At 36.8% G+C, this 20,418-nt stretch overlaps 1 protein-coding gene across 5 annotated transcripts; it reads right to left on the bottom strand.

The window, feature by feature from the left end:
- Nucleotides 1-3,398: 3,398 nt before the first annotated feature.
- Nucleotides 3,399-20,038, bottom strand: bmi1a (bmi1 polycomb ring finger oncogene 1a). 5 transcript variants are annotated; one of them, XM_072253824.1, is made up of 15 exons: nucleotides 19,873-20,038; nucleotides 19,172-19,283; nucleotides 19,014-19,077; nucleotides 18,634-18,668; nucleotides 18,323-18,325; nucleotides 17,448-17,528; nucleotides 9,824-9,942; nucleotides 9,579-9,675; nucleotides 8,254-8,309; nucleotides 8,113-8,163; nucleotides 7,366-7,474; nucleotides 7,234-7,279; nucleotides 6,921-7,019; nucleotides 5,977-6,057; nucleotides 3,399-5,896 (listed from the first exon to the last, which is right to left on the bottom strand). In XM_072253824.1, exons 1-15 carry the CDS (start codon nucleotides 20,009-20,011, stop codon nucleotides 5,570-5,572), a joined length of 1,419 nt encoding a protein of 472 aa, XP_072109925.1. In that variant the 5' UTR covers nucleotides 20,012-20,038; the 3' UTR covers nucleotides 3,399-5,569. The 5 variants fall into 5 exon arrangements, with proteins under 5 accessions (XP_072109925.1, XP_072109923.1, XP_072109924.1 ...); XM_072253822.1 differs by lacking the exons at nucleotides 17,448-17,528; nucleotides 18,323-18,325; nucleotides 18,634-18,668; ... (1 more) ...; nucleotides 19,172-19,283; nucleotides 19,873-20,038 and adding exons at nucleotides 11,239-11,439; nucleotides 14,598-14,711 and having other exon boundaries at nucleotides 9,824-9,965; XM_072253823.1 differs by lacking the exons at nucleotides 17,448-17,528; nucleotides 18,323-18,325; nucleotides 18,634-18,668; ... (1 more) ...; nucleotides 19,172-19,283; nucleotides 19,873-20,038 and adding an exon at nucleotides 14,598-14,711 and having other exon boundaries at nucleotides 9,824-9,965.
- Between the last annotated feature and the right edge of the window lie 380 nt (nucleotides 20,039-20,418).

Here is a 20,418-nt window from a genome sequence, read left to right as displayed (position 1 = left end):
CTAACAAAAACAAAATTTCCGGCGTTATATAAAAGAGCTCTGCTCCCAGGTCTCTTCAAATGAAAGTACAAGTAATACTCGATTTTTAAGTGGAGACTCCGTATCATCATTTTTATTTATGTGTAACATCACTCTCCGGACATTGTCGGCTCTGGAGGCAAGGCAAAGTCATTTTTTTCACGAACGTAGATTGCAACTACATTTTACATGTATAACTGGTTTTGAATGGTGCTCCGTCATGTCATGAAAGATTTCAGGATATGCCACCTAGGCTACACTTCAACCTATGGCTTTTCCGCTGCGGTGAGCTGAAGAACAGATCAGATAAGAACAACCTGTTGGAACACACCTGCGTATTTCCTATTGTGCACCAAGAAGCCCCCGTTAAATATATACACGTATTTCCCAAGGAAAATGCGTATCAACTACAACATTTACAAAATACAATAAATATGTTGATCTGCAATACAGGCACAATCCTCTCCATCATCGAAGGAAGTGGTGTCTCCAGAAGGCGCATCCATCATTAATAACCATCACCATCGGGATATTCCCTCTTCTCGTTACTACCATCAGGAAGGAAGTGCCGGAACCTGAAGACCTATACTCAACGATTTAGGGACAGCTTCTTCCCCTCCGTCATCAGATTTCTAAACGTCCGTTTCCACTACCTTGTTTTCCCATTTTGTTTATTTTTGTAATTTATAAGATCTTGTTTTTGCATTGTACTGCTGCCGCAAAGCAACAAATTTCACGCCATGCGTCGATGATAATATATTGGCATCTGATTCTGGAAGCCGATTGGCACGATGCCATCTGTTATAAGTTTGAGGATGACATCCAAGTACTCATTTGATTAATTTTGCCCAACTTCCTTTGCTGATGTTCGTGAGCTGGAAAATCCGTGTCCTTCCGTCTCTCGTGTGCTCCTCTCCACCTTAAGTTTCAGGTCCGACTGTTGAGCCTGTCTTCCAATTTACCCATCAGTTTATACATGAATGACCACAGCATATATATTCATTCAGCTGTGTCAAAAGAGCGTGAAGATGGACTAAACTTGATACACTGCTACAGGGTTGGTAGGAATTACTTTTTTAAAATTTAATTCATAACATGTTCTAATACGTGTTGAACTTGAAAAACAAGTACGGGGAACTCTAATTGTGATACCAATAATTTTCATACTCGTGAAATGTGATCTATGTTCTCCTTAATATCAACTCAAATCTCATTGATTTGTGTTTGCTTGATCCTCAAGGGCCTTAATCAATCTGTAGGAAAGATACTGTTAGCGCGATATTTCAAATAATTGTGACTTTTGTTTCCTTTACCGAGACATCACTAACCTTTCATTCAAGCCGACGCATTACATTCCCCCGTGAATAAAGTTAAAGGATTTTTAGAGACTTATTGAGAAATAAATTGTAAAAGTACATGATGTATAACTTCCAGTTGGCTTCTGGATATTAGAACAATTTCAACCCCAATCGTTACATTAATTTGATTTTTATGGACAGTTCTTCAAATTTTTTTTGTGTAAAAACATTATGAATTGGCACAATTGATGTTTAGGAGATAGTTTTTTTTTGTACTATCGTGTAGTTGAAATGAACATTGAAACGTTATACGTAATTCATAAAACAACAAAAATGTTGTTTTTTTAAATAATGTCCAGTAGGCGAGGACTCTATGCCATTAAAATATTAGGCTGGTAATCCAGAGACCGGATAAATTACCAATAGAAGAGTTCAAATGTCGTCGACGCCGTTCAGTAATATATATTAGGCTAATTCAGGATAGTTAAAGATAATTAAAATAAAATATCTGCTTTATCATGAAACCACCTGATGATAGCAAAGTTCACATATAACTCACTGATGTCTTCATAGGGAATACATTTCTCCTTTTTACCTGATCCGGCTTACATTTGACTCCAGATGCACTTGAGTGGTTCTTAACCTTTGAGCAAACCATTTGGTACAACTGCACTAAGGATTTGCTTTCATTGCTGATCTTGTCGGTAAATGAAAAAAAAACAGAAAAAAAGACATTTTTGGGACAGTTGATGTCCCAAAATAACCCGCAATAACTCAATCATTGAATACACCTCTACATTAGTAATCAATATCAACATCGACGTTAGGGTGTTTTATTCATATGTTGTTCGCTCACAGATTAACAGTTATTGCCAACTGTTTTCAATTGTGGGTGTCAGAGTAATGAGAGAGATTTGATTAACCTTTATTGAAGTATCGAATGTCAGATTATGCTGTTTGTTGATTTTCTCGGGGTGAAAATTGACATCGATGAATCTGCCTTGTACGAGCCACTTTAAAAAAATTGTTAACAAAGGAAGAAACACCAGTAGGTAAAGGATTCAAGTTTACCTTATTTGCACCAACTTCGGAAACACAATCATTCACCTGGAGGTTAAAGTAATAATGCGATCGAATTTATAATGTTCTTTTCATTAGATGACTCATACAGGATGCAGATAACTTATTTTAGAAACTTTTGAAATATTTTAGAGATGGATGTGGGTAAAATTTAAGCTTCAGAAGGTCTTTGTAGAATCTTTTTTCATTTTCTCTGTATTGCAATGTCAGGTAGAGATGGTGCCTATAATGCGCCACCAGGGAGGTGGTAACAGCAGATACAACACATTGAAGAGGCGCTTCAATAAACAGTCAGAGGATAGGGTGATATAGACGTGCGCTGGTAGGCAGAGCTGGCATCATGGTCGGCGCACACTTATTGGGCCACAAGGCCTGTTCTTCTGTCGTGCTGTCCAACGTTCTTTGTACAAAAGGAAGCTTTTTGTATCAGGAATGGAAAAATCCATTCGGTACAGTGCAAAGGGAGTTGTCGGGATTATTGAAAATATTGCTAGCTTCAGAGCTGAGAGCATGTATTCACATAGTGGAGCTCAACTTCTGAACGTTTTCCTTTGGTAATCTAGTCCTTGCTGATTTCGATTAGACTAAACTACCATTTTGCTGATACCTCGCCTCCCACCAAAGCAACATGTGAGCGTTGTTATAGAACTATATATACCCAAAGACTGCTAAATCAATTAGATATCAATGTATAGAATTGTATCCTCACCTTACTTACATAGTTTCTACGTTTTTAAAGTCAACGCTAAATTTTCACGCCTCTTCTCTCCTTTGGTAAAATTATACCATCAATATTCTTTGCCAGGTAATGCTGATTTATACAATTTACTCATTGCTTTCTGTCACTTGCGCAGCATTAGAAATGCTCACATGCAGTTTCCTAAAGTATTAATTAGGTGAAAAAGCGCTAAATGAAATGTTTCCGCAAACACTAGTATTTTCGGAAGAAATAGGCAACATAAATACTAAGAGGAAATTCAAAATCATTAACTTTAATAGACGTTTAATAAAATTAAAGCACGAGTTGCATTGTGCTTTTTTCAATTTAGGATAAAATATCCGACTTGGGTACAGCATCAACGAAAGTAGAACAACGCCAAAACACAGACAACAACACTGTCACGTGCTTTCCACACACAGAATTTGACCACCTTGAGGAGAAATTATCATCAAGCGTCTGGCAAGGTAAGTGTATACTGCCGACCATGATGAAAGGGAGGTTATCTTGCTCGATTATATACCGGTTGCAAGTAGACTTGGGCAGCATTACGCATTTTAAGACAGTATTTAATTCCCCATCACTTCTTAAATACTGTTTGCTACCATAGTTTAAAACTAAAACGTTCCTTTTAAATCAATGCTGTTCTTGTAGTTTCAGTTCACTAATCAGCTCAAATGTCTTCCTTGAAAGGTGACATTTAGAAAGTCACTTTGGATGTGTTAAATACAAACCTACAAAAATGTCACGAATACAAAATCAGCTGTTTCTGAAGCTTTCATTTTCCATCATTAATTAATATTGTTGTAACAGGCCTCTCAGTCATTTGGTTTAAACATATCATGACAGAAACAAAGAGATTTTTGCAAGAAAATTATGCAATTACAAGCCTTAATTGCAGTGTGATAGTTGTCTTACCAACTATTGGTAACTCTATATCAGAACATTACTCTTTACATGGTTATATCTATTATGAAGGTAGCCATCTTTTAAATTGCCTGAAACATTTTTGAAGTGCCGAGTGTTAATTGCTCTGTGGTGGACCAAATTAAGTTGAGTTTTGGAGATTTAGTTTTTAAAGACTTGAGAATGGAAATATTTTAAACAATTCTATTTCTGATTTTCAATCACTATAATTTAATAAAACTAACAGTCACCATGTAATTTCAAATTGCATTAGAATTTTTAAAATCTTGATCTATTTTTACATTTTCAGAGTCCTCCCCAACACTGTACACTGGCATGGCTGGGATAGATACCAGGTTTAATGCTGAACAATGACATTGTCTATAGAGGAAAAAAACATTGCAAACAAGTAACATTATTTTTAAAAATGTAATGTAAAGTACATTTAATTGTCAATGAACAAGATAACCTCTGTCAAATGTTAAAAAGTTGTCAATGCTATTTTGGACAGGAGGTTCAATTTAAATGAAAACAATTGAAATGAACATTTCAAGCAAAACATTTATATATACCTTAATACACATTCGTTTGTGGTAATATACAGGGGCAAAATATTCAGAAATAATTATTTGAATTGTCAAAGGTAGTATGTGCTAATAGAGAGTATGATGAATATATTGGATGTTTGGCAACCATATGTACATACTATACCTTTGAATTCATTCAGCATCTTTTAAGATCTGGGAAATTAATTAGTCAATAGAATCACAAAGCATAGTAAATATTATTATTCTACAGACAATTCACTTAGTCCATCCCACTTTAAGTATAAAATTATTTAGAATTAAAACAATTTTATTCTGAGTTGATCGATTCAGTACTTCCTTGTAGTACATATACTAAATGCTGCAGGAGAAAACATTTAACAACCAAAGATGTCAACATCTATTTTCAGTCATTTTTCACAGTGAAATGGCTACAAAGGATACATCTTTCTATGTTTCATTCCTCTTAAAATTCATTTTCAGTGTGTATCTTTGTGAAAAATCACTATCCTTCTATATTTAATCTGTACAGCCAATATCACAATGCCTATTTTTGGCAAAATTAAAAGTATGTTGATATACAGTTATAGTAAACTTCAGTGTAATTAAACTATACAAATTATCTTCCAGCGCTTACATCTTTACAATAGTATCCCATCCAGTTTTCCTTCCTTCATTTTCCACTTTAAGAATATAGTCTTCTTTGCAGTTAAGTAAATCCAATGCCAATGGGAGTAAATATCCTCAAAATGTGTAACGTACATTTCAGTGACATGGATCCATTGCAAATATGCATCCTGGAATTTGGAAAGCTGTCTTGCAGAAAGGGACTGTCAAAACCATTTGTAGTAAAGCCACATATTTTTGTTCTGAACCAGATATCCACTCACTTCAAAACAGTGATATTAATGATGGTCAGAATGCTAAGCATTTCTAGATATTGTCGCATGGTATGAACTAGTCTTCATTCACGTATCGTAGTTCTACCTTGTTGATGAATATCGTCAGCCTGATGATGCTGAAGAGCCATTGACAGATGATTTCCGTGGCCTGTTTTTGCTGAATGGGATTTGGTGGTTGGTATTGGGGTTGGAGGAGCCATTCATAGTTGTAGATATATGAGGGAAATGTGGATGTGGAGACTGCCCTGGAGTACAAGGACTGGGCAGTGATGATGACGTAGATGGTGCAGCAGATGGGCTATTAGCCTTGTCACTACCGGAGTCACTTTCTAAATCTCCACTGGTGTTATTTAATCCATCTTGTTGATGTCCAATCTTAATTCTTTTGCATGTTGGCCTCACTCGGTACTTTAAAGGAAGTGGTCCATTCTGAAATAAAATTAAAAATACATCAGCAAAGATTAAATTTCAAGGATTAAATTTTCTCTGACAATTGAATGTTGACTTACCCTCCTCCATGTGTAAATATAAGCAATATCCATAAGAGTATAATAATCCTTCAATGGTTCATCTTCATACATAACATCAATCTAAGGTGAATAGAGTAAAAGAATAAAAATGTCTATATTAGAGACAGTGCTACTTACCAATTTCCTTCTTTGATCATTACAAAATTTGATGTCCTGGTAATTTTACACAACAGACTAACATTGTTAAGAATGAAACAAGTACACACATTTTTCTAACAAGTATATGCATTCACATTACACCAGAATTTATAGTCTTATATGGTTAACACATAGGAAATCACAAAATTCTCAAAACCAAAGTAGATCTTCAAGAACATTACGTAACCATCCTTTGACAACATCTGAAAATGTTTTAAACTTGCCTTTCTGTCATGAATAATTTATTTACCAGATTCAATAAAGTGAGTATCAATTTGTCAACCTCCAAATAACTACTGACCACTTGTCCATCCATCAAATCTATTATTATTACATCAAATCCTTTGTGATTGGTAAAAGCTATCTCAATGAACACCACGGTTGTACTCGAGTTCACATCCATTAAAATTGGATGGCGACATTTTGAAAATATCTCCAACAACATCCTGACTTACAATTTATTCAAATAAAAACTGTTTCAGCAATGATTTCACAATACATTTTTGATATAGAAATAAAGTGCAACCAATTCAAAGCTGTATGTCTGTCTCTAAATCTCTTCATAAAGAATACTTAGGATGAAGCATTAATACTTCTTAGTTATATTCTGTCGGAAGTTGAACCCACAGCCTTTCAAACAAAGCCAGAAATAGTCTATAGGGAATAAAAACTTTTAAGATTATTCTTCATTTAAAATATAACATCTTATTTTATTCACACTTTCAGCCCTGTTTCTTAGAAATCACCATTCCTCTGTACATTTAATAAATTATTGTTCAATGTACCTGGAAGGTATGGGGAATGTCCATTTTACTCCTTAGAAACTTTCTTAAATGCATTACAGTCATGGCTGCTGGGCAACGTAAATATCTCTTGTCATTCATCTGGTAAGAAAGGAAAAAAATGAGGTTTGAGGTAGAGGGTATTGCATTTATAAAAGCTGAATTACTATGAAATTAAATAGCAAAAACCACCTTCATTACATAAAAATGGCCATCTTAAGGATATTAACTTCCCTCTGTTTATCTTGCTTAACATCAGTCAAAATTGAAAATGCTGGTGGAAAACTCATTTATTTTAACACTCCTACTACATTACCTCATCTTTAGTTTTCTCTTTTTCTGCAGATCCTTTTCGTTCAGTTCTGTTACACAAGAGTGTCAATTTAGTACAGAGAAATCCAAAGCTATGAAAAGTTAAATGATGCACTATTTCTATTACAGTACTTACTTATTTTGTTCATAGAATTCTATTGACAAACTAATGATTTCATCATCTGTTATAATCCTCTTTTCTTCTTCGGTAACTTCTCCCCTGTCTTCATTAGAGCCATTTGCTGCTGTACAATTTAGAATATTAAAGGAGTGATTTTAGACTTTTTCATGTACTTACCGTCGATTAAGCAATGCCTCTGTATTAATTAGAAATCATCATGTCTGTAGTCCATATTTCAAATATTTTCTATTTTTAAGAGTCATAGAACACTACAGCACAGAAGCAGGCTCTTCAGCCCATATAATCTGCATTAGGTAGCAAATCTTTTTATGTTTAATGCAAATGAGTAAATGTCACAAGGCAAAATAAATTATTCTTATTAAATGAAAATGTTAATTTCCTCATAACAATTATGGTCTCAACTCTTTAGTAACAGCATACAATTAGTCCCTTGTCTCTAGTTCAAAAGATGATTGAAGCAAGGATCAGCAGATTATCCATTCTAACTCGAAACATGCTGCCATTTCATTACACATTGCCTTTTGAAACTGTTTGCAATAACTGTACACCAAGCTTTAAATATAACCAAATGTTCTCATGCATGAAATGTACTGCTCTAAAACCCAAATAAATCTTTAAAAAGTATAACTATTATTTTGTGAAAAACAGAATATTCTGAATGGTATCCAAATGCTGTGTTTTGTCAAAAGTTTCTAATTTGTTTGATTTTTTAAGATCAATATTTTAGCAACATATTGTTACCATCAGCAGAGGGATGAGCAGCATAGTAGTCCCTTCTACGTTTCATTTCATCTAAAAAGACAGAAGTGATTAGTTATCCAGCTGACAAAAACAAACTCAATTCACATGTAAAGTCACCTTATATCCAGATTTCTAACTCACCTTTGAAAAGGCCAGGAACTAATTTATACACAATATCTTGTAAAGTCTTATCGGACCTAAAGATAATTCAAATGCGATAGTTATATTGTACAACAGGACATAAATATTTTATTAAGTATATAAAATTATTCATATTGCATTATCAATATTGTGTACAACTGAAAAAGAACTATTGATGGCATTAATTTCTTGGAGTGCCAAATATTCCTCCACTTCACTTGAACATCCCAGTGTATTCCCAATGCAAGTTATTTTTCATATTTTTGCTCTATTTGGTACATTAGAACATATCACATAAATCGAGATACATAATCTTAAATAAAGTACATTCTGCTGATTTTGTTAAAGATGTTCAACAAGAATTTTCAATATGGTTTATTCATTTGGTAATTAATTCCTAGTATAAGTACTAACTGACAGAATGAGAAACAGACCTGATATTTCAATAAATTAAATGTTTGCATTGAAAATTGCAGTGGAACTTCTGTTTTAAGAGCAGATCAGAAAAACATTGGTCTTGCATCATTCCTGCTCATTTATACATAATATTATGCAGTCTATAACAATTGAATACAACATTCTTTAAGTTTGCTATAGGAACTTTTTTCACTATTTAATAAATACAATTTTCCTTCAGTGCATAATAATTTAAGTGAAATATGTTCAGCATGGTTTTGTTTAAACTTTCCAAGAACTGGCTGAGTCACATGGCTCCTTGATAATATTCACAGTAACTGAAAGTTTTTTTAATAAAGTAATTTAAGTAAATGTAGTTGGTTGTGAAATTTTAATAGAATATGGGCACCTAACAAAATATGCAGCAAGTTTATTCAGTTAACAATGGAAACATTTTGAACTGTCAGATAACATAGCTTACATTTCCAATTTCAGTTTATGGTAGAAACATTTCTTTATTGGTAGAAGTTACCTACTATTTCAAGTAAAATACTTATTAATAGCTTCAAAGATTATTGGTCTCAGTTCTTGGACCTATTTTGTTTATTTTTACCCAAGCAGAAAATGAAAACAATACATTCATCATTCAATTATTGTCAGTTACTTTTAAATGAGTTGTTTTTAAGTACAAAAAAATTATCATTTTCCTAGATTCCAGTGCACAAAATATCTATATCAAATGGGCAAAACAATCATAAACACATACAATATGTTGGTGAAAAGCCTAAATGAGTTCTTACCAACTAATTTCTGATTTTTATCAATTTAACTGGTATGTCATATTCATAGAGCACAATTGCTCAGTCAACCTTCTCAAACACATACATTTAACGACGTTTCATTATCGGAACAGGTACACGAATACACACCTAATGTTAAGAAGGGGCCTCGTTTTGTGTACTTGTACATCGCAAATAGGACAGTACTTGCTAGTTTCCAAGTAACGAACAATGCAGGTTTTGCAAACTGTAATTAAAAAGTATTTGCAATATTAGCTTAGATTACAAGAAATGTTAGGTAGCACCTTTGTTGAAATATACTAACTCATGCGGTACTTCTTTTTCCATTTCTAACGTATACGATCTTCTGTACTAGAGCACGTCAAAATACTCACATGAATGTAGACACTCAATGATGGTTGTTGCATCTATGAAGTATCCTCCACACAACACACACATCAAGTGGGGGTTCAGTTCTGTTATTTTGATTCGTGTTGTACGGTGCATTTTTGGACTAAAATGGCCACGTTCTGAAAGCTGAACAGAAACATAACTCATTTTTAAAATAATAAAATCTCAATCCATATTACAGATACTGTCTTGATATTATTGGACTTGTACCACTTTATAAGTCAGATAAAGCAGCTGCCAGACTGTACAAGAGCAATATGCAAACATGTAATTACTTTGGAAGCCACAATTGATCAGAAAATTATGATTTGTGAAATCACGTTAGCTTAAATGATAGCGAAATATCAGAATATTCAGAGCCTGGCATTTTGCTTCCTTTGGCTGACTTATTCTTAATTGGAAAAATAGTAAAAACAAAACGCAATGTAGAATTATTAATACACCGAAAGCTGAAGTAGCTTTGAATGAAATACTCTCAAGCTGAAGTTCAAACCCTGCAGCACAGGCCAAGAAGGTCCCGATTAATAGAAGGAGGTCAATTGAGAAAGACCCACTGCATCGTTCTCTTCATCAAAAAGACTTTATGATCTAATACACGCAACCATTCCGACGCCCTAACGGCGATTATTACATTAAAAACAGCCACAAAGCAACCACACGCAGGTATATAACAATGAATTATGAACAATACACTTAATCATTCTTATTGCCTTTGTTTCCTTCGTGTTTAAGGATAAAAAAACCGCCTCATTTTCTAGACTTTGCTATCACATTCAAGTCGAGTGTACCAAAACACATTTCTTTTCATGAAATCTGCATGCCTTTGGGCTCATTTCGCGGTTTCAAGTCGTGTCGGCATCGATGAAAATTCGCAGTAAGACAAAGCAACTATTTAAGTAGCAAAACACGTTTGTATTACAGGGATCATCGCAGCTGGATTCGCAATCAGACGTTTACTGCTTGACATTAAACCAACGATACTCCAGCACCACGTAAAGCGAAACAGGAAGAATTGTGTTCTATAAAGCCATTTCCGGCAATTACATGTTCGTTGGAAATATTTTAATGAACATCGCGGTGCTATATTAGCAATGTTATGCATATTACCAAAGCCAATCCGTTACAAATGTAATAAATAAAATAATGCTCGTGTACAACACGGGGACCATTCTTGGTGATCAAAAAGGCAAATTGACGTCTGCTGGTGCCCATACTCGGCAATTCTTGCAGTTACTATAGCAACTTGGGTTATACTTGGCATTTCGCCAAAGGACCGAAAATAGAGCGAGCTTCTGCAGGGGAGACCACGGCGATCACGTGGAAATATCGCACATTTGAAACCTACAACTTAAATCGGAACCGCAGGACAATCCGAGCAATCTAAACATGCAAATCTCACCGCCATTTCAAATGAGCCCCAACACAGCGCACATCATCGGTTTTTTTTTGGCTCTCCTTGAGATAGTCTCCACGTCGACACTAGCTTTAAGTAGTGGCTTTTGTGATCGCACGATTTTCTTCTGTAAACGCCTCTCTCCTTTTCAGAGCAGCTAATGGGAAGCTGCGGTTCCCAACAGAGGATCACTTTGATAGAGCACGCCTATTGATTAATAATTAATTAATGTTATCCGAAAACAAGAATTATTAAGGATTCAATGCGTCGCATAACTTTTGGAGGACATTTGGCCCTCTGCAAATGTTTAAAAAAAACAAACAGTTCGATTTTCTTAAGAAACCAGCAAGAAACGAACAACATGCAAATAACTGTGACGCAAAATATTCAGAACCAACCAGGGCAAATAAACACCAGACACCAGCAGACAGATGAAAAAAGTAATTAATTGTCCCACTTATTTATTATCCCTACCACACGATGTATACTTAAGATTAATACATTCATAGCAGTTTTATATATTAGATTTAATAAAACAAATTTTAACCACAGCGCCGACCCGCGACGTTTCGAAGTAATCAAACTACAACATCAGGATATAAACAATCAGCATTTCTATTTTTTGTGTATGGCATTTGGCGTTGAAATATAAACGTTATACAGATTCCAGTGGAATCCTTTTCATTATCCTACCAGATAGTCTTACACAACAAACAGAACTCAATGGCATCTCCGTTAATTTACTGAGAATAATCGTTGTATGAAGATAGTCTGTCGCCACTCAGGTTTCGAACGGCATAAAAAATACTCGTTCTTTCAATGACTTGGAAGTCATACAATTCCCTGCGCACGTATCTATTCGTAACCGCATATGAATACTTAGCAACATCTCACTACCAAGTGTCATAGATCCTTTCGGCAAAAGAGTGAGAGAAAAACAAAATAAAAACAAACCACGTGTTTCACAACGCCCCGCTCTCAACATCAGACCCGTAATCTGTTCCTCTTATCAACGTGTGATCAATTGAACGGCTGTGGATATAGCTGATCAATAGATTAACCACTTCGTCAGTGAAAACCTCATCACGGATAGACAACCCAAAGCATAAATATATCCATGTAAACACACGTGTTTTATATCACATACCCGTGGGCTTCCGTTTATGCCGGATAATTCATTTCAGCTGTGGGACTTTGTGTCTCTCTGATTTATATTTTAAGCTCAACGTTTTTTTATTATCAGCAAGGTAAACAATTAGCCTTATGACATGTACACACACCAATTCCAAGCAACAAAGAATTCTATTTTATATCCGAGTACAATGCGAAAATAAACAACGTATATGCCACTGAGGCATGGATCTTGAAGCCACGGTGTAAGAGAATCTACCTCTCAACACTGCATACCCTGTTCTAGTATATCCAACAGAAACAATGACCAGGATGTCGAGGACCAAGACTGAGGTTTAAGTATGGAGGTACACTATAAAATCAAACGTTCTTTACAACAAACAAAACCAGAGTAGCCGCAATCATAACATATTCAACACTCCCTATACAGAAGCACATTTTTGAAAGCAACAATAAATCTAAACCACAGTGCAAACAAAATTCAGGTCATTTACTAAAATAGAATTTTCTGCTGCTGAATCCAAATGAACAGATACAGGGAATGTTGTAATTTGGTTTCCTTCAATGATCTTCCTGAGCAACCATTCAATAAGAAAATAAGAAACAAAGATTGTGTTCGTCTAAATGGAGCTCTCAGCGGCTCTCACATTCCTGTCTTCGGCATACTTTCTCAAGTACATTGCAGAAATTACCATTCTTCAATTTTAGCAGAAGCATCGCGTTTGGAGACCCTATTTTGGGCAACTTCTCATCTTTTGCAATCACTGCTTGCTCGGAATAAACCAGAAAAGATTTGCTTCCAAGGCAATCAGTGGCTCCCTGCTCAGCATACATTCAGTGTCCACACAAGCAAAGCATAACCAGATTGTATAACAGTTCTTTCCAGCCACCCCCACCCCAACCCCAACCCCAACCCCAACCCCAACCCCAACCCCTTCCCCTTCCCGATGCTAGCACCACCATCATCGCCATCAACAACTAAACACAAGACCAGGACTGAACACGCCGCCAACGTGTTCTCGGAAAGCACTAATAAATCTAACTGGACAAAAAGGGGAAAACACTGACTCCCACTCATTCCAAATCCAGCAGACCTCGTGCTCTCTCTGGATATAGCTGCTGTCAATCTGATACAGGTCTGATCCCCAATTAAAATATAAAATGTCAATAAACACGGATGAAACGAACCGCCCGGCACCCCAACAGTCGGTCCCGACAAAGCTTGAAGGGATTCACGTTTGTTTATTTGCTCCTAACACCGCAAGAACTGTACGGGAATACGAGAGGGCACCGCCACCAACCGCCATGTTTACCGTCAAAATCCAAAGTACTTTTGAGAAGTTAAGTTCAGAAAACACACCACACTCTACTTTTCACCCAAACAGTCATGCAAGCACGTTCCCTATCCTGTCCGGATCCCAACTCTATAAAATCGTTTCGCTAGGTTGCCTGTTTGATGTCAAAACTTGCATTTATATCTGAGGTGAGTAATGACGCTTCGACGGCACAGCAGCAAATTTCCACCATGGTTAGATTTCAAAGAAATCTAAGTAAAAATCCGCCACAGTTCAAACCTCCCAACTTGCAAGGATCGAAAGTATAAATATTATTCTCTCGATACAAACGAGCAGAACAACCGTAGGCACAACCACCGCGGAGAATCGAACAAAAAAATTCCAAAAGTGCATAACGAAACTGAGAGGAAATAAGGACGGCGAATAGACGCCGAGTTGCTGTCAGCCTTAAGAGCGAGAGAGGAGGGAGCGAGAGAGAAAGAGAGAGAGGGGCAGCGCCGGGTGCACTTCCAGCTGCGAAATCGGCCTCAAACCGTGGGCAGAATGTACCTGGGAGATCTTTCTTAGACAGTGCAGCCTTGGAGACACCATGCCCCGGGCACGCCGACTCCGGGCCACAGCGTGCACCCCGCAGAAAACAATGAAAGTTGTAGATCAGGAGGAAAAAATGAATAGCAGCCAAGCGGCCATCTTGCATGAACTGCAGACGCTGTCAATTGCAATCGCAGAGGCTGCAGCTTAGAGAGAGAGAGTGAGAGAGAGAGGGAGGGAGGGAGGGGGAGAGAAGGAGAGAGAGAGAGAAAGAGAGAGAGGGGGAGAGAGAAGAGGGAGAGAGCGAGCGAGAAAATAACATTCGTTAAACGCCTGCCCTACAACGCTCGCAACCACACTGGCAGGGCGCAATCCGTACTCTTGCAATATTTATTCAGTCGATTCTACCTGATTCCGAGGCAGCGAGGCGGCTGGGCTGTTCCCGGTTGTAGAAGTTGAGAAAAAAATACCCCCGAAGCCCAGTGATGGGTGCCGTGAAACTGACACCGTCCCCAAAATGGCTCGAGTTCGACCGCCCCAATCCGTCACGTGGTCTCATTCCTTAAGGGTGGCCTGGGAATTAGAGTCGGTGTAATCAGAGCCGACCCCCTCCCCTCCCCCGCCTCCACGCACCGCCCTCACCACCCATCTACCCCTAAAAGAAACCACTAAATAATACACCCTTTACCGGCTTCGCACATCAGCTCCAGCTCAAGCGGCATTCGACCAATATCAACACGCTTTAAAAATCTATACGTACACCCCGGCATAGTAAAGCGATAGTGGTTTCGATGCAGGATACAGAAGACCAAATACACCAGTGAACTTCCAACGTTAGTACACATATTATTAAAAAGATTACCCAAGCAATAAAACGCAATGCCAATATGTTTAAACTATAAACTAAGAGACCGATACATGATTAAGCATAGAAACTTCATAGAACTGGGATTAAGGCGATTTTACTTTAGCCCAAATTTTGAAATTGCCTTATATATTGCATGGACGAACTTGCTCTTTCCGACTGATAGAAAATCTAGCCCCTTTCTTTTAAAAATCATAGAACTCGCCTATTTATTTAAATATACCCGTGAAATCTTTTGTAAAATTTAAAATTAAAGACACAAATATGTATTTCGGAGAGAGAAGAGCACAGTATTGAAGGTAACACAGTACTATCTTTAGATACGTACAATTGAACTGCCTAATAAAGTTTTAGTACGTTTTACTATTTAATCCCAATGCGAGAAGCAGAGAAAAATTCGAGTTAGGCGTTTGAACGTGACTTATTTTTATTTAAACTTGCAATTATAGCCCATTCTTATCATAGGCGCAAGGAAACAGTTTTTGTGAATGCAGAAGTAAATGCATTGGAAGACAATACATTCTCTAAGTATTGGACAATATTTTATAACTGGAATAGAGTTAATCGGTCCTTGCGAACTGCTCCCTCCCTCAGTTTCTGTCTCAAATGTATATGTTTAATTAACGTCAGGACAATTTTTTAAAACATATATTAAATTCGACTATGTCAGCCATATGGAAAATGATCTACGTTTGCTCCAATCAAGATGCCGGATAAATTCGAGATGTAACTAGCTTGGAAGCGGCAAAGGTGCGATTTTTTAAAAACCTAAAACGTGCAAGGAACACAACAAATGCAATCTCAGGTCATAAGAATCTTTATTTCAGAAAAGTATAGTATTTACAGCTGAACACGAGCTAAGTACAAAATATTGGTCATTCTATAAATATTCAAGTCTAATACAGCAAAAGTCTTCATCTTCAAAAGCGTTTCATTTCATATGACGTAGAGGCAAGAATTTTATACGTTTAGTCAAATGCAACGTTTGAACTATTTATGGCTTGTCTGTACACTTCGCTTGTACACGATCTGGAAGCGCGCAGGTTTTGGCGGATTCATTTAATGCCACCCACAGCTTGGAGTTCAATCGCGGTCCCCACAGCTCCATCAATTACATCTGACTCGCCTTCTCCATGCTTTTAGCCGCGTCCTTCAACTTCCCCAACAGATCCTGTAAAGGGAACAGTTAAAAAAAATTAAAAAGATTTGAATCTATTTCACCGACGAAAGGGGTGGGGGTGGGGAGGGGGTCGTGAATTATTAAAGACAACCATATTAAGTCTCTTTCCGGGAATAGATTCGAATATCAAAATGAACATTTTAATGCAAACCATGTTCACAGGTTTCGTAAGCATGCAATAGTATTTCCCGTATTGAAGCCGAAACAACAAGTCAAATGGTTGCGACTTTGTGTCGTTTCTCCACATTTTTTGTGGGCTGTTGCAAAGCTGAAACAAAGTGCCAGAAACTCCATAATTTTTAAAAAATAGATCTAGGCTTGCGGCTACAAAGATCAAAAACAGTTTTTTGTTGAGCTGTTGTTTTCCAGAGCAGATGATTCTATCGGGCAAAAACAAAATTTACTCTGTTGTATTCAGTGGTTACAAAAAATCTTCACGTAATAAACCTCCATTGCAAAAAAGCCGACCGCTGTGCCGTTTGTAAATTAAAAACAGGCAGCTCGTCGGACTATCAAATGGTGGATAACCAACAGCGACGGTAATAGCATGAAAATTTGTAAATTTGAATTTATCAGCACGAAGTTTCTACAGAATGATTAGAGTTTTCACATTTAGTTAACAAGCTGCACTCAAATACAATCAAAGTCGCAAAGAATCAAAGGATTCCTTTACTAAAACTGTAATCTGTTCTATAAAATTACACAAGATGCAAAGTGGAGAATACTAGGAAAGGTGAAACTGTAGCGAGGTAAATTTAGTGAGCGGATAATAATCAGATCTTGGAAAACAAATCAGCAGAATTTTTAAAGTTTGGAGTTCCCGTTAAACTTCTCTTTTCAATCGAACAGTGTACAGAGGTACATGAAAATAATCACTATAATAAGGGGAAAATGGAAGCGGCTCAATGTCTAACGAAAAGAAAGATGAAACAAAATCAAAATGGTTCATTTTTTTAAAAAGCGCGTTTGTATCTTCATAACTGGATATTCTACTTGTACCTTACACAATCATAACTTCCTTTAACTCCTAATATACATTGGTCATTGGTGTTGCTTTCCCAAAAGGCATAACAATTACATTTTTTTAGCATTTGTTCAACCGACTGCAGTCTTACTACTTCCTGTGATTTTGGCCAAACTCTAACTCTAGTATTTAGCCAAGAAACATTTCATAAAGGTATGAAAAAAGAAATGAACACATAATCTTATAAACCGGTGCAATATTTTGTTAGAATACCTGCAATTGCTCCATTGTACAACTAAAAGTAACGTCCTGAGCTGGTTGGGATCCATTCTGTAAAATGATTATCACAGTATTAAACTGTGCCAAAAAGCAATTACAAAATACAGTATCTGAAACGGGTTCTGTTAGTTTTAACCCTTACCTCTACATTTAATGTCAACAGATATGCTGGCTGATTAACTTTATGCAGATGGTTGTTCTGCAATTTAAAAAAATTATTTTAGTCGGAGTTGAACAATTAGAAAATTTGAAAAGTGTCCCGCTATTCGGAAAGTACACAAAGAAGAAACCAGCTTATTACCCTAATGTGATATTCCAAGCGCCAAGAAGCATCAATGATGTGAGAAGGAAATCTCCCCAAGCTGTAATGTAGTTAATTAAAATCAATACATTATACGTAGAATTGTAATTATTGTACAAAATATCATCCCTACTACCCTCTTCCCCAATGCACCATACCCCACTCTACTAAAATCAAGAGAGGTTTGACAACTGAATTTATCCAATAGACATTTCGGCACAAGTTTCTATCTACAATTAAATCGCATCTGTAGCTGTCACTGTACCTGTGGCGAGGAGGCCTTAAAAACTATGTATAGAGGGAAATGTGCCAGTGGACATCGGACGATCCATTATCATCGACAGCAACACAGAACAGATCATTCTCAAGGAATGTCGCTTGCATCTTTTAACAACTTTAGTTTTCCTTATACTGCCTAATTTTGAGACAATACTTGTAACTGTATTCGAGTGAACACTTAAAAGTGATTTCAAGTACGAATACGCTAACTTCGATTTAGATTCCCGTCGCTGGCTATACTTGAAATTTCTAAATCTGCAACCACGTACTGTCGACATACATAGAGAGACAAAAGTTTATCACTCATATCGATTGTGGAGTGACAACATTCATCTCTACTCCAAAAATCCCCAATCACCAATTCTCTGGCGCTAAAATAATTGTTAGGTTGCGTCAAATAAGTAATTATGATTCACAGGTATCATATAGATAAATAACAGAGCAGAATCTAAACTGTTTATATTAACGAGATTAGAACACTTTGAACCTAGTACCCAAGATGCAACACGGAATTACATAGAACCAGATTGACGTTTTGTATTATAGACCAGCTGTGCAACTGTAATTAACACTCACCCTCCTAGTAGGGTTTCCAGTTTACCTTTGTTCTTCTAAATATAAAAAGGAAATACAGGAACTTAGCCGTAATAACAAAGCTAAAATAATAACGTCTTCGGTGACTGTGTGTTTTAAATAAAATATGTAGATGCTAGCGGCATCACCTCTTGTCAAAACCTGTCATGACAGATGCACATTGAGCTAAAGGATTACAACTCGACATTTTAAAAAACAATGATCACGTTGGCTATTAGGCACGAAGACGTCAACAAAATAAAACTAACTTAAAGCATTTGGCAAGTCGAATTGCTTTTTTCCCTCGTGACAAATTCTTCTTAACTTGCAGAAATCCTAACAATTTTACAAAGCAAGATTATCGTATACTAGAGAGGCCAAACCTGGTAATTTGCGCAAAGTAAGTCTATTCTTTCTCCTCCAAATCCACAGTCTTCCAACAACGTGCTGAAATTAAATAATGTCAGTTACAAAACATCGCCACAACCAAAAAGAATACTTAACCGAAAACATGAAATTCATAAATCCAGGAAATGTTAACCTTATAGTCGATATGTCAGCGTTTTGTTTTCCTGCCTCCAACACACAGGTTGCGATGGCTACATGGCATTGTTTCACCAAAGTCAAGTCCAAATTTCTCAGTTCTACATGATCTGCACAACAAGGGTAGAAATGGACTTTCAATAACATTTCCACATTTTAAAAAATCATTTCACCTCCTAGCGACTAACATTTGGATAGGGCAGAAATAACATTTTGTAAAAGCAAAAAAAAAAAAAATTCTCCTGGAAAACTAACACCTTTTATTCTTTATTTATGTCGAATTGTTTTGTCAAACCGTGGCCTTCAATACTCACACACTATTACATCTTTACTTACATGGCTTGGGCTTTAAATACTTTGTTAGGCAGTCTAAATTAACCAGAATACATGTCTAGTATGAAATCCTGATGTATTAGGCCCCAGGATATTCATTTACAACAATGAGAAAACATTCAGACTCAACATGCACTCTGCGTCATCAAGCCGTCAGCTCATAGACAAGAGCCGCAGTCAACAGAACCCCGTTTACTAAATAAACCATATTTACAGATTTAAGTTTATAACTGGATTCGGGAACATTGCGATAGCGAGCAGTTTGCAAAGGAACAGCCAACCGTGCCCTTCCTGCACTCATATCAGCAAGAAAAAGAGCAGCCCTCGCCCTGCCACCCTACAAAATGCTCGGAAATACGTGCTTACTCAAAGTTGCTCCGTCGGTTTGCGGGTTTAGGAGGCTCGCGAAAGCCGCTTCCACTAAAATGTGGAATGTTTTGTCGGAGAAATGGCTGGGATCGGCCAGCAATTGCAGTCCTTTCAGAGCATACTCTGGCAGCTCCATTGTGCTGGACTGACCTTCGACACGGAGCCACGTGATCGAGCTCAGCTGATCCACATGGATGTGACAGTGTTAGCAATGAACTGAACCGGGAGGCTGACGGCACGCTTTATTCCTAGTGAAAAATCTGCTCACCACTTGGTTGCAGTCATCTAGCAGCCGTTGATTCAGATATATTTAAAAAATAGAAGAGTAGAAGCGTAATATTCTACTTAATACAGTGAAAATATTTAACTCATTTCCGCAAAGCGTTATTCTAATTAACACAAGCCCAACGTAACCGTATCACCGCACAGGGCGCATAAACCGGCTTTTAAATCGATACTTGACAATTTTAGTGTTAATTGAAAGCACAGATAAGAAGATATCTCCTTGAGTGTCGGTAGGTGGAGAGGATCAATCTGGAGTTG

This window comes from Mobula birostris, chromosome 3 (assembly GCF_030028105.1).
Source record: "Mobula birostris isolate sMobBir1 chromosome 3, sMobBir1.hap1, whole genome shotgun sequence".
NCBI classification, from domain to species: domain Eukaryota; kingdom Metazoa; phylum Chordata; class Chondrichthyes; order Myliobatiformes; family Myliobatidae; genus Mobula; species Mobula birostris.
The sequence above is the reverse complement of the archived record's forward strand: the minus strand, read 5'-3'. Positions and strand labels throughout refer to the sequence as shown.